This window comes from Choloepus didactylus, chromosome 7 (assembly GCF_015220235.1).
Source record: "Choloepus didactylus isolate mChoDid1 chromosome 7, mChoDid1.pri, whole genome shotgun sequence".
NCBI lineage: Eukaryota > Metazoa > Chordata > Mammalia > Pilosa > Megalonychidae > Choloepus > Choloepus didactylus.
The window spans coordinates 81,648,793-81,667,793 of NC_051313.1; the positions used below are offsets into that span (position 1 = coordinate 81,648,793).

The 19,001-nt window shown below is 30.8% G+C and overlaps 1 protein-coding gene across 46 annotated transcripts in view; it reads right to left on the reverse strand.

Annotated features, from left to right (window-relative positions):
- The window catches only part of RIMS1 (regulating synaptic membrane exocytosis 1), a 567,640-nt gene that overhangs the window by 211,532 nt on the left and 337,107 nt on the right, over positions 1-19,001 (reverse strand). For all 46 annotated transcript variants that reach the window (XR_005217800.1, XM_037842364.1, XM_037842314.1 and 43 more), the window contains 4 exons: positions 9,377-9,444; positions 8,048-8,158; positions 6,307-6,406; positions 2,173-2,296 (listed from right to left, as the gene is read on the reverse strand). Coding sequence is in view for 45 of the 46 variants with exons in the window: in XM_037842364.1 (XP_037698292.1) it covers positions 2,173-2,296; positions 6,307-6,406; positions 8,048-8,158; positions 9,377-9,444 (403 nt within the window). In the remaining variant the exon portion in view is untranslated. The remainder of the gene's footprint in view (positions 1-2,172; positions 2,297-6,306; positions 6,407-8,047; positions 8,159-9,376; positions 9,445-19,001) is intronic.

Sequence of the window (19,001 nt, forward strand, 5' to 3'; positions counted from 1 at the left end):
CTTTAAAACCACACTAAATATTGTATGCTACATTTTATAAAATATATTTTATTATATATTATATAAGTAATGCTACATATAAAATAACTTGTATAATAATTTAGGGGTTAATTTGCAATGCCTAAGACCCAAGAAACCAACTTTTTTTCCTTCTGCTAACTTCCTCTAAATTTATCTAGGCAAATAAAAGTGAATTTTTAAAAATCTAGGAGTAACAGTTTATTAGACAGTGTGATTTCTTTGAAAACAACCTTTAAAGTCAATTATAAAAATTAGACTCTCAAGCTCTGAATGCAGGTCTGAGCTTTAAATTTTATTTGTCTGTTAAAGAAAGATGGTGGGGGAAATTGTTAAAAAAATTAAGTGATTTTTGAATCAAAACTTATTTAATGTTAATTGCTTCAGTAATGTTTTCAGCATAAATTTACACTTGATGTTTATAAAAGCTTTCTTAATTCTTGTCAAAGGAAGATGGTAGAATGATTGTAATAATCATTGTAAGATAAAAGTAAAGGATAGCCTATTTTTGGGGTTGGCGGAAATGGTCAATATATCTCAAGATGCCTGATGATTCTTAGACTGTGCTATCAATGTCTATTTAAGTTATAATTAGAATGATTTTTGGAAACACTATGCTACTGTATCTGGAGAAACAGACTATGAATAAATATTTGCTTTTTGCTTTAAATTAATATCTGCTAAACAGAACTATATTGAACATAATTAGTATATATAGCTAAATTATTCTTCCAGGATTCTAATAGTTTGTCCATTACACAGAAAGTTGATGCCAGCTTTGATTTTTATTTAAGTATAATCTTTGAATTCCATATTATTTTGAAATTCATAATCCATTACAGTTTAGGGTTTTGCTATGCAGATTATTATTTTTTAAATTTCCATACAAAATTTTAAAAAAAAAGAAAATGTTATTCCAGTCTACTTTAATTGTCTGTTGGGTTTTTAAGTCACCATGAATCAATGGTATTTTAGTTTATTACTTTTAAACCACTATACATCTGAGAGTATTTGGTAGTGGGCATAACATTTGACTGTAAATTTTATTTTTGATACTCTGATTAACTTTCCAATTTACTTACCTCTTTTCAGCCTCATATTTACCTCAGCACTAGAACACGTCATGTAAAACTAGTATAAATTATGTTGTGTTGGTATTTTAAAAATCTGTACGGAAATGTACAATATTTTTGCATACGTCTTCAATGTTTACTCTTAACTCACCATTTAAATGTTGGTTATAAGCTTGCCTTGATTTTAGAGTTTTATATTATTGGTATTATTCTTTGGAATAGCTTTTCATACATTTTCGGTCCTTTGAGAAATAGTATCATTATATATCTTGTATGTTTTGCATTAACATGTATTCATGAGAACAACAAAAAATTTGGGATTAATACTTTTTTCAACATAAAAAAATCTTGAATTTATGGCTCTATAATATTTTGGAGAATAGGAAAAAAAAGAATTATTTCCAAGAATACATTCAAACATTAAGCCAATCCCAATAAGACAGTTCAAAATGCCTTTCAAAAATCATAGACTGGCAAGATGATTATTTATTCTGGATTACGTGGGTTTGAGAGAGAAGGCTAACGATATGGGGAACCCTATACAGAGACATGAAAAATATTTCATTGGCTGTAGAAAATTAAATATACTGTTTTTTTAAAAATATCAGAACTATCCATGAGTAAAAATACAGAAAAATATTCCATTCTTAGTAGGATAATAGAAAAAGGTTAATAAGAAATACGAACTATTACTATTTTAGATATCACAAGAAGATGGGGTTGCTAGTGACTCCCTTAAGGGAAATGCTATTCATTAAATTAGAGTTACTAAAAATAAATAGTTCTGCCATTTAAGGAAAATATTTTGACCTTATATTTCACTTGTGAAAAATACATATCAATACTTTTTGATCCTACAGTTGTCAAATTGTGGAGCTTCCAAAATGTGCTGGAGAAAATTCAATATTCAAGTGTGAAAAATTAATAAAATAAAAAATTCTAAAATGTATGCCTGTAATTGAAGAAAGAACTATCCATGTTAACATGTATTGTATGAATGTATAAACTTCTTGTTTTTTTTGAAACCCTGCTAATACATGTAATTTACTAAACTTAAGAAGTAAGTTTGTTTTAGCCTTACCCAATAGGCCTTGAAACAATAATTTCAACTTGAGGTTCTGATTTTGATTCTAAAATAATGTTGTAAACTTCTTCATTTGTAGCTCCCGGCAGGGGTTTACCATTCCATTCTAGAACTTCATCCCCTTGAATTTAAAAAAAAGGGCATTTTTTTACCTTACATATTGTTTATTTTTATCTTTTCTCTTTTTTTTAAACAAAGAAATGCAAAACATATACATAGTTTTAATGGTCTAGGCTCTGCTCTTCAAAGCAAACTGATTGTCATATAATGTCAGCTAAATGGTTCTTCTAAACACTTTTTTCTTTTCGTTTTCTTTTCTTTTTTTTTCCCCAGAAATATTACTGTTCCCTGGAAACAGTACAATATAAAGCTACCTTTATCTTTTGAAATATACCAGAAATAATATAAAAATAATTTCATGCTATGGGATGGAATCAGCACAGCATATTTGTAAACATTAAAAAATAATAATTAGCAGCATGCCCTCCAATAAATGTAGGAGGCTCTATATGTGAAAGATTCTTATTAAAACGCTGCATAAATCCTGTTTTATTTTTGGCAGAGAAGGCAATTAACATTTGTTAGCATGAATTTTCTAATTATAAGTCATGCTTCATTGTCTTCACCAGATGCACAACAGAATAAAAATGCATGAAAGGATTTGAATTCACACCCATAGGGTAACGCAGATAGCTATGGCAAGGTTACAAAGCAAGCAGATGTAAAACTGTTGCATGACAGTTAACCCACTTCCAGATGTTCAAAACACACACATTCTATCTATACATAATATATATTTGCAAGCAGTAAAGTACAAATAGAACATATTTACAAAATAACAAAAAATCAATACAGTATTAATTTGCTAAATATTCTAAGATTAATCAAGCAGAGTAATACAGTGTTATAAAATTTGGGCTAATAACGTGTAGTTATTTTAACCAGAGTTTTCACTATAGATCATCTGGAAAAAATAAGTTTCTCATAAATATTTAGACCAGTTTTTGGATCCCAATTTTTCTCGTCCTGGGAACCTTCAATTTACAATGGCAGTCTCAGCTGAAATATCCCCAATTCACTGACATCATGATGTGTCTTAATTTTTTGATGCTTATGCTTATTTTGTTTCTCTCAGTGCCTAGAATATTTTAGTAAATACGTGTTGAACTAATGAATCAATATCATCATTACACATTTTAAAGCTAGGTCTAAACAAAAATGTTTTAGTTTTTAGCTAGGTCCTCAAAAAAAGGTAGAAAAAATGATTTTACTGGAATTAAAGTAATTGTTTATTTTTTTCATGTACTTACTCAAAAATTTAAAAAGTAAATATTTGAAAAGCATATGTTGATGCTCTGGTTTGGCAAAAGAGTTTAGTTATTACCAATAGTTAAATGATTTCTAAAAGTTTGACCTAAGTAGTTATGTAGCAAAGTTTTTCAAATAAGCAATGACTATGCTTCTCTGTTAAAAAAAAAAAAAAAGTAATTACTAATTTTCAATATATTAGGAGTGCTTTCAAATTTTTTGACCAAGAAAAGAAATATAGTTCAGATGACTCAGTAAACATATATAATATGAATATGTCTATATGTAAAAATAAGTATATACAAACATAAATTGGAAAAAAAGATTTTATAACACAATACTTACCCCGATTATTTTGTATGCTATTATGAACACTGACATTTTCTATTTTATTATGATCTATTTCATTTTTTTCAAATGTGAAATGGAAACCAGTAAACTGACTTTACTACCCAGCAATGAGCTGCAACCAATATTTTGCACAAGCCCAGAATTACAAAATTCTTACCTTTAAAGATAGCAATCAGAACCATAACTTTTATTAACAAATTAACTAAATACATGTATTTACTTAGTTACAGATCAATAAACCCCTAAACCAGAAAGAAAAATTTTAGCAATATTTATGTATGAATAATCTCTTCAGACAGGGAGGTAATGATGATAAGATGAAAAAGAGACTTTCTCTGTCCTTAAATTCAATGTGGGAGAAATGACATAGAAACAAATAATTCTAGTAAAATATATTGTGTTCAATAATAGGAGTTTATTTGAGGAACAGAGGTAGAGCCAGGTAGTACCAGGGAAGTAGTAATTAATTACTGCTCCAAGTGAGATATCATGAAACAGTTTAAAATTAAGGCATCTTTAAGTGAGTTTTGAAGGATGGAAAAGATCTCAACAGGCAGAGCAGAAAAGCAACCAGGTAGACAAGAGGTGCTAACCACGTCGTGTAGGTGGGAAACAGGTTGCCAGGGAACTACAGGTAGACTGATACTGCTAGAGGTAAAATGAATCCTGGTATAAGTGGCTGAAGGGTTAGGACAGGAGAAAGCTACACAGCTGTGACATCAAAGAACAAATGACAACCCGGAGAAACTGAAGGATCTCAATGAGGAGAGTGTCAGTGTCAATTTTGCATTTTAGATGGTTAATTCAAGTGCAGGACATAGACCTGGGAGGAGCAAGACTGGAGAAAAGTATGGCAAGATCAATGCACTAATGCAAATGCCAAATAAAGATCACATTGATAAAAAAATACAGCACTGTAGTTTATAATCCAGTGTTTATATCTAAATAGAAGGAAAACAATTTGTAAATTATGTAAATAAAATAGAATATACTTTATAATTTACAAAAATACCATCAAATATATCAGTTGCTTAAAGTGAAAAGTATACTTGTCTGTTGCTTGGTTATTTAAGTGGTGCTTTTAATTGCTCCAGGCTCTTAAGGGTGTTAAAAAATGAAATTAATCACTAAGGAATATTTTATGTAGGAAAAAAATGCTTACTAACTTCTTAAGTAATCTTCTGTTGAAATACATAGACAAAAGCATCATCCATTGCATTTATAATCTGGTCTGAAATGCAGGCTTTTGCAGTTCAAGCTATCTTACATTAGTTTAGTCAACAAGGAGCTGTTATACTTTATGAGGCTTATTTTTGAGTCGGTAAACAAGCAAACACTTAGTTCACTGACACAGTCACCCTTGATTCATTGTGCATTTATTTTCTTGTTGAACCATAATTTATGGCCCCTGTTAAGAGACAGTGTACCTCAATGCATCTTCAAAATTGTATGGCAGATGAAAAAAATCTCTGATTTGGGTTTGTTCCTATGCAATACTTGCCTAGAAGTCCCTATGAAAGACAAACATTAAAATTATTTTTAATTGATATCCTGGTACTTAATCACATCAAAAATGTCTTTAACTGTACTAGAATATTTTCTTAATGGTCTTAAAAATACAATAGTAAGGTATAGAAGTTGACTGGAAATGTTCTCCTTCTATATTTTCAATTCTTCAGCTCAGTCACTCTGTTTTGTTTTATAATTGTCTGGCAAATCACTGGCAGACAAACCAACTGAAAGATTTCTGCTAAACTCTGAAGTGATGTCCATTGGAAAAAATGTTAATACAATTTAATTAAAATGAAAAATAAACAATTTATCAAAAATAGATTTAAAATGAGTTGCTAATGAACATACAGTATATTTGAATATATATGATTTTATCACATATGCTAAGGTTACAGAAGCAACATAATGCAAATTTACAAATAGCAAAAAATAGCACATTGGCATCAGTACAATATATGTCACATTCAAATTAATATATATTTTATTTCATAAACTGTATAAGAAATGTGACTATGATTATGTTTTATAAAAAAAACATTGTTTCTGAATAAGTGTTTTAGGGCCACTGTGAAAAACCTTACTAATCACTGTAGCTGAAAACAAACTAAAGAATTAAATGGTGATATAGAGTATTCTTTCACAAAACCTTGTTTTAAATTTTGAAGGAGTTTTACAGGAATATTATGAAGTCAGCCACAAAATTTAGTAATCCTTCAGCATTTAACAAGTATATTTTCTCATAAATATATTTCTATTCTTACTTTTCCCAAATTGCTACTATGCTAATGTATAGTTACCTATTATAGCAATAGTTAAGTGTCCATAAAGGAAAACAAATCTTTATTCGTGCAATAAAATTATTTATTTGTTTTATTTACTTATATATAACTTACCCAAATTGAAAACCACCAACTCATGCATAGAGTACACACTGTTAAGATGCTGAAAAAGAAACTTTACCTGCTCTTAGATGTCCAACTACATCTGCTAGGCTACCCTTCTTTACTTTGGTGATGAAGGCACCAAGGCGTCCTAAGTCAGTCATTTTTCCTCCAACAACCTGGATAATTATAAATTTATAAGTTCCCAAGGCTCACATTAAAACAGAAGTTTATTTGTTTCACAATTGATCTGACAATCTTTTATGATGTTTTTAGAATTCAGTGTAGGGACATTAACACAGTGAAATACATTTTTTATTCAAGGAGCTGTTTTTGAAAAGAAAAAAAATCTCCTTAAATTTGAGACGACCATGTGTACTAAGGGAAGTTTGTGTACTGATTTCTTATATTGATCTAATATAAGGACACCATGAATAATGTATACACTTGGAAGGAAGGTGCGAGATCTCTGCTACTTACCACCAAAAACAAGTGTTTGACACTCTTCACGTTAGGATTCATTGTTTTTTATCCTCTAAATTCATGTCCACTAATTGAATTATTATTTCTACATGCAAACAATGCCCCATTGTTATACCAGATCTTGATATCTTTTGTATATATGCAGTAAGACGGAGGTCTAAGATCATAGAGACTGGGGATTCAGGTCAAGAACAGGCCACTTTGGGGAAGCAATTTAGCAAAGTGCAAAGAGCAATAGCTTACGTATATTTTTCTCTGCTACTGACCAGTTGGATGACCTTCTCATCTAAAAAAATATATATCTGTTCCCATTTGAATATCAAAGTTTGAGTTACATTCCTGAATACTTAACGCTTTCACCTGGATTTTACACCACACCTAAAATTAAATACATCTGAAAAGATTCTAAGTGTAATTTTCCCAATGCAAGGACTCAAATATATATAATTAAGGGAGAGGTGGGAGAATGTTATCAAAGATTGAGATTGATCTAAAATTCTTAGGGTTATGCCCATTAGTGGAGGTGATCAGAATTATTCCATAGCAACAATATTAGTGGCAATAAACAGTAAGTTTATATTAAAGATACTATTAGGATATTATACTAAGATACTCTATATTAAGATATTAAGATATTATATTCACTGAAAGTTTTTGGTTGGATTAATTATAATTGGCTTTGAAGAGGTTAAACTATCACACAATTGTAATACAATCTCTTGGTAAATAGTATTAAAGCAACAGCTTTGATTTTCTTTTAAGTTTCTGAAAATGAATAATCTGTGTTATTTAACACACACATGCACTCACATAACACAAGACAGATACACACACACATATTTTGTAACCCATTAGCTCATAAGTATATCTCTTAGAAGTTATTTAATATTTTAAAAGGTACACTTTATGTTTTTGGCATTACCATAAATGCTACTGCAATCAGGATAAAATCTCTTTAATGATGTTTTACATTGCTTTATAAGATAATATAAAAGGATGAGCACTACAATTTAACTTTATATCTTCCATTAAAACTTTATTCATAAATACTGTTCTTGAACTTTACACGCAGAGAAAAATACTTTAGTTTTCCTATATTTTATTGCATTTTAAAAAACCTTTGGATGCTATATTAACAAAGTGACTTAAGAAATTAATGCAGATAAAATTACTAAATCTGTCCCATGAGATCAATATATTATCAAATATATTCAACTACAAGGACTTTATTTTGGAAAGGAAAAAAAGATATTTAAAAATAATTATCAAAAACTTGACTATATGCAGTCTGTACTATAACTCACTGTTTTAGAAACAATTTAAACCAGCATACTTACTTTCAGACCCAGTAATGCACCTGATTCTTTGGGCATGGTTGTTCTCTTGTTAAGAATAACACGTCCAATTAATCGGTCTCCCTCTTTAGATGGCTGCCACGTTACAGGATGCTATTAAAACACAAGTAAAGTTAAAACAAATAAACAACTTGCTTCTTTCCCTTGGACATATAATTATTGGTTATACCACAGCATAATTTCCTCAGTTAAAAGATGCTCTAGAGGAAACTCTTCTCTGGTTGGCTTTATCCTTGGCTTATAACAATTCACTTAAAGCTATATTTTATTTGCACTAGTCACTTATTGCACTAAATATTACTAAAAGTGGTTAGTAATTACTTGAAATTTAAAACTATATATGCTTATAAGAACAAAGATGATTCTATATTTTGAGTTATTAATACTTGTGCCAGTTTCAAACTGTTATGGACCCCAGAGGAGTCATGATCTTTTAATCCAATCTTGTTGGGTGGAACATTTTGAGTGTTTCCATGGAGAAGTGACTCACCCAAATGTGGGTAAGAACTCATTAAATTATTTCCACGGAGGTGTGGGCCCTGCCCATTCAGGGTGGGTCTTGATTAGTTCACTGAACTATTTAAGAGAGCTAAGAAAGAGCTGACACAGACGCTGAGATGCTTAGAATTGTGGCTAGAAGGACGTCTAGAGATGCTAAGCTAAGAGATAAAGTCCAGAGTTTGCCCCGAAAAAGCTGAGAGGACGTTCAGATGCTTAGAGAGAAGCACTCTGGGAGAAAGAAGCAAGGATGCACAGGAACTGAGAGAGAGGAGCAGAGATAAAAGCCCAGAAACATTTTGGAGAAAGTCATTTTGAAACACAATCCAGGAGCAAAGGACTAGCAAACAACAGGCCACGTGCCTTCCCAGCTAACAGAGGTGTACAGGATGCCATCGGCTTTCTTCAGTGAAGATATCTTCTTGCTGATGCCTTTGTTCAGACACATTTATGGCCTTAGAGCTATAAATTTGTAACCTAATAAATCCCCTTCATAAAAGCCAATCCATCTTTGGTACTTTGCATAACAGCATTAGCAAGCCAGAACAATACTGATATCCTTAACCAAATAATAGCTCATTTACATGGCCATTATTTAATAATTGCCTTTTACTTAATTTAAAATTTGTTACACTATTTAGTGATAATTGCTTTTTTTCCAAAGCTGTACTGTCTTAAAAGAAACCAGTATTTGATCTAAATTATGTACAGTGGAGCTGAGGAAGAATACTATCTATGACACATAAGAGCAAAGGACAATGAACAGCACACATTACCCCTGAATTCCAAACACTCTCTTCCCACAATGCTTACCGAACTAATAGGCGATGTTTCTCGGCTGTGCCACGTGGAAGGATCCAACCAGTAATAATCCAAGTCACCTGCAGAATAGGAAAATAATGAAAAGTGTAATGGTTTATAAAGTAGAGAATGTATCATTTTAAGTATGATTTCTTCAATCTATAAAGTAAAGGTTATGGATATCATAATCTTGAGTGTGTATATCCCAGAATGATACACACCTGCAATGCAAAGGCTGTGACCAGAATCACTGGATGAAAATATGTTACAAATACTTTACAACTGGAGAGCTACCTTTAACTCTCATAAATCAGTCTAGAAACACTTACACATAAAAAGTACAGGAAAGAAAATCAGTCTAGAAACACTTAACACATAAAAAGTACAAGACATAGTCTGCTATGTAGTGATGCTGGATGAAATTTGATTCATTGAACTGAGATAAACATTAATATTTAGTGTTTTCCTTTTCTATTTTTTTTGAACTAGATCATATCTTTCAAAAATATTCTCTGGTCTCTATCATCTTCCCTCACCAACTGAAAAACATGATGACATTTTTAGGACATGGTAATGAATAAATCAAATTTTAAGAATAACGTTTAGCAAAAGAGTGCATGCAAATAGCAGAGTATTTGATTTTACTAAAACCATAAAAAGATCTTTATAATCCTAACTTTGTAAACATGAATTTATAAACCTTAAAGATTTTTATTTTGATTTTTTGGCTTAAAAAATATAATGGCAATGAAAGCATCAGACAAAAAAAAAGGAAAGAGATTTTAATGGAAAGTAGCAGTGCTCTCAGTATTTGCATAGGAAGAAGGTGAGAGAAAAAGTGGTCAATCCACACAAGAACAGCCTATTAAGAGCGCAGGGTAATAAAAGACCTTTTACATTTTAAATGGATTAAATCAATGAAAATGTTCTCCTCATGGATCTTGAAAGAGGAAAAACAGGAGAGTGAGTAAAGCATGCTACCCAACAGTGAGACATCTAGGTGATGGGAAAATATGTTTGGCTGATATTTGTGAAGATCATGAGGGAAGAATTTTATGCAGATGATAGGCATGGCAGAGATGGGTAATATAAAGGAACTGCAATTGAAAATAATAATATAATTTTTAAAATCTATAGGTATCAATTTCTTATTAATTTATTATAAATGGTAATTACCTTATCAATTTCTTAGTAACTGCTCCTTTTTCCTTTGACATACTATATCTTAAAAAGGGTTGAAGGAGAATTTTATGCATGTTACAATTAATACTAAAAAGTTCTTAAAATTTGTCCTGTAGATAACAGTAGCAAATGCTGTGAAGGAATGAATACTAGAAATTACATTAGCAAAAATTCTATTCTGTTAAAATTTAGTCCATGTCTTTCAAAATCATACACTTTAAAATGTATACATGTCATTGGTGCCAAAGATTACAGAATTTTAATCTTCTACTAGACTACCTCAGCTAATGGAATATAAGAAGGTTGGGAAATTTCCTTACATTTACCATTTGTAATAAATTTCACACATTTATTTTTAAAGTTTTCCTGCAGTTAGTATTATGATACCATTCCTCTTGAAAGAAAAACTGTTTTCAAATAGTGATAAAATTGAAATTATTACTAAATAGCAAATAGAAATGTTATTATTCAAAAGGTAATTATTGTAATTCATAAAGCTTTCTCCCTAAAATTTCATATGCCCAGAAATCAGATGACTTCCTAAATGCTGATTCATTCTGAAATATTGTAACAAATTAAGAAAACTACTGAGGTACTTGGGGAGGACAATTACATTTTCCTGCAGATGAAAAGTAAGTCAGAAGGTTGAAATTGACTTTGAGAATAAAGGTTAAAAAATGGCAAAAAAATTTTTTTTCCTTCTTAAAGACTTCAAGAACACGTATCCCTCAATAACTTGATTTAAGTCGATTTTATTCCTTGGAAATCCTCTCTGGCTCAGGCCTCAATTCTTCATATAGTGTTTCAAGTCTATACGTTTCACCGACTTTAAACTAAGTTGATCTAGATATACTTATGTAGTGAATGTTCTCTGTGCAAAAAGGGCTCCTTATATACAAAGGTATTCAATACTCGGCACACTCTTTATTACAAGGACATTGCTTTCAAGCAGTGATATTATATCATTTATATGTTTTGCAGGATAATGATCTTGAACAGAGAGTCTGATTAAATTGGTTTGGGGTGGGATATGCACATGTATGTATTCCAAGTTTTCCAGCTGACTCCAATGTGCAGCCAGTGTTAATTCTAACATTAAATAGATGTTACAGATTTGAAAATTTTATTTTTTTCAATTTGGTCATACATAGTATTGTAGATATCTACTAAAAATTGCTAACAAATGTACATGCAAAAATATACATTCATTATTTTATCATGCAAGAATATTTGCATATACTTTAGTATAGAAGGACAGCCTCCTTCATTTTTGAACAGGTTCTAACAGTTTTCTTATTGCTAATTTCATTATCACCCATCAAAGCATAACATTTTTGCTTAAAAATGTACATAAAAATAAATTCTAAAACCTAAATAAGAAGTTTTAAACTATATTTGTTTCTTTTTTCCATGTAATTATTGTTTTAAAGATATTGACTTTTTAAGTATCCTAATTTGTCTTTATAACTCCTATTTCCCTATTATTAATGGAATAAGCAATACTCAACAAAACTTGGTCCTAAAATATTCATAATTTAGTATTTCATTTACAAAACATTTTCCTTGATTATTTCTCTAATAGGTGATTAAAAATATAGACTGCCAGACGGAATAGCTACAAAATGGTAAATTTATGGTTTTTGCTTGTGAAATTAATATGAAAGCATCTCGGTCCAAATATCCAACATAACTCTAAAGGAATTAATTTACTATTACCATTAATTTAGAGTCAGGAAATTTATCAAATATTTGAGTCTACTGAAGTGAAAATTCATAACTATCAAGTTTAATGAAGTGTTATAATTTTGAGCATTATTTTTGTGAAGACTTTTAAAACAGTCTTTCCTCCTAACACCTTGTGGAAAAGGTAAACTTAAAAAACAAGCAAATGACTTTCAATGCACAAATAAAAGTCAGCTATGTGCCTTCCATGAAGAGAACTAGCTTTTCGTAAACAGTCATTACCATTAGAGTATATAACAATGCATAAACATGTAATGCTATGATTCAAAATTTTATATCTTATGATATCTAATGTCAAAGTACAATGAATTCCAATAAGACCAATCCACACCAATTGAACAAAAATACCTTCTAAATAATATAGATGCTTGATTTAGTGTGCATGAATATTTTAAAACCATTAAGGAGAAAAAATTAAGGAGAATAATAAAAAGTTAAGGAGAATAATTCCACATATTAAATATTTATTTTAAAATTTACATGACAGCTACACTTTACTAGGGCGAATGTGTATCTAATGTGTAAGCAGTAAAGAAAAAGGTTATCTACTCTAAATCCTTGAAATATTAGAAATTTGAACTTCTTCACCATTTCCAGCATAAATATACAGCACATTTTTTGAAATATCATTAGTCTGAATGATGATACAAGATGGGACACAACCCAATTCCAAGACTGACTCACAGTAACTGCACATCAATTCCTAATCCAAATCCATCATTGTCTGACTTTTCATATCAAAGAATGAATTGTTATTCCTACATCAAATAGATAGTTGCTATTCAAAAAATACAAAATTTATAGACCAAAAATCAGAAGAATCATTCTCCCCAGAGATTTTCTAGACCTTTAAAAATGTTTTCCTCCTTTATTTATGTATTTTTAGTCCTCCACAGAAGAACGTGTGGTGAGGCTAAATATAAATAGGTGAATCTTAAGCTATTTACAGCACAGACCATAGACAAAATATTAGGCAAAATATGTTTATTGATAATTTGCATGCAGTGCATATACAAAGATCAACTCAGTTCTGTGAGAGTCTTCAAGCTGAGACAAAGTAGAGTATTTTTAACATAAGTACACAAGATTTAATAAATATTTCTTTGATCATAATGTGACAAAGAAGTTATATATTTTAACTCATTTTAATATTAACAGGGAAATTTCTTTGGGAAAGTCTTTTCATCAAATGGAATTAAAATGTGATGCCTAAAAACTGAGTTAAAATCTTAACTCTGGATTAATATAATGAAAAGACCACTCTGAATAAGTTTCCTAGTAATTTAGGAAAATTTAAATACTTTTTAAAAATAGTTCCATGCCAGCCAAGGGAAAGTCTGGCCAAATTACATATTTGGACAAATAGTGGATAATATATAACTTGGGAATAAGTCAGCAATGATTTGCTTTATGCAAAGTCCTATAAAGCTTAATTTCATCAAAGTTAATTTAGCAATCAGGGATGAAAACTCAGTAAATGTGATTCACAATTGAATTTTCAATCTAGGTTCCTAATATAGTAAAAATATTGTTTCGCAAGTACTTTTTGGTGATTGCATTCAAAATACATGCCAATGTTCACCCCAAACACATGCATAATTGGGTAAGAGAGATCTGTGACCCTTGAGCACAAAGCCTAAGGCAGACCTGGAGGGCTCGTCTAAGCTGTGGTCCTCAGTAAGAACCTCTTTAACAGTTTCTAAATAATTTAAAATCCAGTTTCTGGTTTTAGTCCAAGACAGAAAATGGAAAACAAACAAACACTGCTATTCCCTGGAAGAAGTGCATTACCTCTAGCCATTAGGGATTTGTTAGAGTGGCCGTTCTTTAAAGGCAGGCTAGAAATTTCACTTCTCAAATTCCCTTTGTTCACAACGCATTCTGCTTCTAATATAGAACCCATGGACAAAGTTGTTTTCAGTATATAAATTTGCTGATTCAGTAAATGCATTAACTATTATTTATGTAGCTAATGAGGTGACAAAGGTGTTTGTATTCAGAAATTATTTATAGTCAATGGAACCTCCAGAGTAGAACTCTCTCTAGAGAATGATTAAATAACTGTTTGAGGGCCTGCAGTGATTTTAAAATTTTAGGGCACAGGAAAGGAAGCTCAGTAATCATCCAGGAAAGGGGAATTTTATGAATGTTAGAGGTTGGTATTTTTCTAGTTACATGTATTGTTTGGAGAATTTGAGAGCTAATTTTTGGGATGCCAATACTACCACCATGCAATTCTAGGAAGCAGTTATATGGAACTCAGAACCAAATTTCTGATTGAACTTTGAACTCAGTCATTTGGATTCCCCCTCAACTCTGGAAATAATACTTCCTATAGCATCCTACTGTTCTTCCAAGGATAGGATGAAGTAATATATGCAAAATTGCTTTATAAACTATAATGGACGCAGAAATGCAAGTTGTCCTTAGAATATTAAAATATATACTAATATTTGTAATTATAATACTAATAAGCATTTCTGTCATTCTGACAGCACAGACAAATTAAGAGACACTTTTTTCCTGCCTCACAGATTACTTATTTGAAACCATGACTATCTAGAGAAACTCAGTATATTTTAATTTCTCTACTAACATTATTATCTCTTTTCTGATATAATTACGTTATTTCTTATAAAACTTATAAAAGGCAGCTATTTGTAGTAATAAGAGCACTGAATTTGAAGATTAAGATTTGTGACTGTAATCCTAATCGTATTAGGTATATCTTGATATATCCCTTTATTTCTATAAATGGGATAGTGATACTTTCTTCAGAGAAAGTTTGGTGAGGATTAAATGAGATATGTCATACCTGAAGTAATTGACTTTCATTGTAATAGACTTTAATTGTAATTGTCTTTAGAAACACAGTTTAGTGTATAATTAATCACAATTAAAATTAAGAAGATGGAAATCATGGTGTCAGAGATCAGTGTTACAGTTAAGTGACAATCATAATTAAAATATATATATGACATCAATAATGTTTACAAGATAAGCTTTGAAGCGGGCTTAGGAAAATGTTAAAGTCACTCATTTTTAACAAATTTTTAATTGGCCTGGAATAAAACAGAGACTCATGTATTTGGAATGAATGAATATTTGTTTAGGCCCAGTTGTTAAAAGATGAGGAAAAGGAGCCATCGGACAGAGAAACAGTAATATAAATCTTCTGGTTAATTTCCACAAAGCCAACAGAAACATCAGGGATTCAGAGAACGGTTACTTTTATAATCAGGCTATTTATATATTCAGTTATATAGATTAACCCTTAACCAAAAATATTTGGACTGTGAAATAATTAATTTGGTCAGGTGATGCAATATACCTCTAATCTGAAAATCAGTATTTTGTTACTTCTTATTAATATATTTTATGTGTGAGAATAAAATGCATGAAGTATATAAGCAAAATATTTGAGACTGAATTTTTCTTTATCATGAGACAAACAGAATATTTTCTCCCTTTTATATTTTTCTTCTCATTTAAGATATCTCAGATAATGATTTTGTGAAACCATCTTATATTATAGCTTAAAAATTATTTGGCAGAGATTTTAATTGTGGAATAAATTTTAATGTTTATATTCTTAAAGATTATGAGATTCCTAACTTCACGCATCCTAGTTTTTTTGGTTGTATTCCTAACAAAATTATCTAAATAATAACAGAATTGATGGTCTAAAGAAAACAACTATACATTTAAATATGTAACAATGTCACCCTGGATGACAGGGCTTTGATAAAGCACAAAATTTGTAAAGTTACTTTAACTAGTCTAATGGATGTTGAGAAATAAGCTATTTGATGTATTAAACACTGGTCAATGGTTTAATTTTCTGATTTTGAAATTTACATACATTTAGATTTCTGCATGAAGCTTCAGGTAATAGAAACACTCCCCAAACACTATTATGTTCGGTGATATCCTTGTCCTATACCACTGTATTGACCTGATGTTACATACTTCAGAGAAAGATGATGAGTTAAAATTCCTGAAAGTTTTGAAAACAACAACGACGAACTATTACAAAACATTGTGCCTTAGCATTATGAAATAAGGATGTTCTTGGTCTTGGGAAACCTAAATCAGACTGTATTTATTATCTGTACTAAATGACAATAAAAATACATCTGAAGAAAATTCTCCAAGGTCATTGATAGGGCAAAAAAGCTTTCCACATATAATAATTTAAAGAGGAATACATTTCATGTCTAAATATGGCTTGAGGCCTACTGACAGAAACTTCTCCCTCAGAATCTAATTATCGAATAATAAAGAGTTCTGGATAACAAATCACAAAATAGAAAATCTTAGGGAAACTTTCTTTTTTTCTAACATAACGACTCTTCGTAAATAAGAATTTCGTAAGTGCTGTACACAGAGGGAAATATTTTACTGCAACTTTCCAACTGACCAGGCTTCCACATTGACAGTGAGTATTCCATTCACGTGGGAGAACAGGCTGTCACGTGCAAAGCCTCGGAATAACCAGCCAGGAAACCCTGTGGAAAAAATCGGGGTTTATTTGCTTTCACTGTTTGGGGACTGGATATTAACCACAGGTTTAAGAAATTGTAGTTTTGGGCAAGTTCACAGCAGAGACATTACAAGAAAGCACTCTAGATATAAATATCTTTGATAAAAAAAAAATGTTAGTCTTTATCCAGACCTCACACCCAGGCAAACTAATAAAACAATTAATTTGCAATAATAATTTTGAATGTCAAATCAATTTCTACCTGCCTCTATACCCCAAAAACATGGTAATGAAAAATACAGAGATTGGTACATTATGATAAAGGCAATTTAGTGAGGAATACATTTCCTCACTAAATAAAGGCAAGTGATGATAAAGATGAATTTTAAGGATATTGAGAACAAAACAGAAGCACTTATGAAGAAGGACTGGTACTGCTTATCATTTAAAACTACATGCTAGGCTATTAGAAAAACAGAAAATAAATTTATTTCTAGCAAATATTTTTGGTAATAAACAGACGTTTTGAATTCAGAACCCTCAAAGCAAGTTACTTGTAATACTGTTTGTTTTCTGTTTTTTTTTTTTTTTTTTGTTGTTGTTGTTATTTAGCTGTGCAAACAAATAATTTATACATATAAAAGAACTTTTTGTTTTCTTTAAGTTGGAAATTTCTTGACTGGCAATGGGAAATCACCATGCATAAAAATTTGGAGCACATTTTATTTTATGCCTCAGCATTGTTCTAGAGAAAACTGTTAAGTATCCATATTCATAAACTTTTACAATTATAGTCATAGGATACCAGGTTGCAAAACACTGCAAGGTCACTGGTCTACATCTCTGCCACAGTGCAAAAGTGGTCAAGCTGGACAAAGCAAGGCATGTCCCTTCAACTGTAGTCCAACTTGATATGATAGAAGTAAAAAATTCAAGTAAGATAAAGCACAGAAGTAAATGGGGGAAAAGAAGCAAGATTCACAATGCATATAGATGTATAACAAACATCTCATTGTAAAGCAAAATTAGTTAAGGTTGGTCAAAGACTAATCCACAGACTCAAGAAAGGAACTGTCTTAAGAGTTCCTAAACATTCAAAATTTAGATTAATGGATCATTTCTAATAAAATAATTTCCAAATATCTTCAGCTTAGCATAAATTTTCATAACAAAAACTGTTACTTTCGCAAATCAAAAAGTCCTACTGGCTTAGGCCTAATGGGCCCAACAACACTGGTTTCTTGGTTTATCTCAGGGAGCTCTCTTGAGAAGAATGGGATGGTCCTATATTCCTGAATGCACCCTTGTTAGACAATCCTATCCCTAGTTTACCTGGCTGTTTAAATCCATGACTCCACAATTACCCAGCTGCATTAAACTATCCTCCAAGCACATTTCAGACAGTATAACCTTGAATGCACCATCCCTTAATGTTTGTCAAATTTCTAAGTTAAAGCAGTTATCAATAGAGGTCTTCATAAAGAATATGTAGTAAGTCAACTTGGATTATTTAAAATCTATCTCTGAATTAAGCCAGAGTATCAGGCAACCACGCACCTAGACTACGCTTTATTTCCATAGAGCCCCTTCCTCTCACTGCTCCGGTGCTCTTACTGTACTGTGCTTCAACATTATTACTACATAGTGTTTACTATATGGAGCATGTGGCTGCTGATGTTCATGACATTATATGGTATCTTCCCCATGAAACAACATAAAAGAAACTTCTCTCTGGTATCAGAGGAATTAGTGTTCACTTTAACACTGGTTTATGCTATGGATGTTGTATATTTTGTAACTGGTGGCATTTTTCTCAAAGTATATCTGTTAGAATGTTTACGGTTAAATCTGCAGCCTAATTCTCTACCCTTATTTTCCTTCACCTATCTTTTCAATATATTTCAAATTTAGTTCACACGGTCACATTTTAAAATTTTGTTAGCTAACTTAAGCAACTTGAGGTATTAAAGTAGCTTTTAAAGGGGGAATTAAAATCAAATTAAATGAATATATATCAAAACAGATAATTTAGTACTTTTATTGTAACTGTTTTCATTAAACATAGATTTTCCCGTCCATCAAATACAAAATATCTTTAATGCAATGGTAAAAACTTAACTAAATGGAATTGATATATAGGTATTTGCTTACTCATAAATTAAACAGCAGAATTCAGTAAACAGCAAATTATCTTAACCTATTTGAAAATTATACAAAAGAATGGGAAGC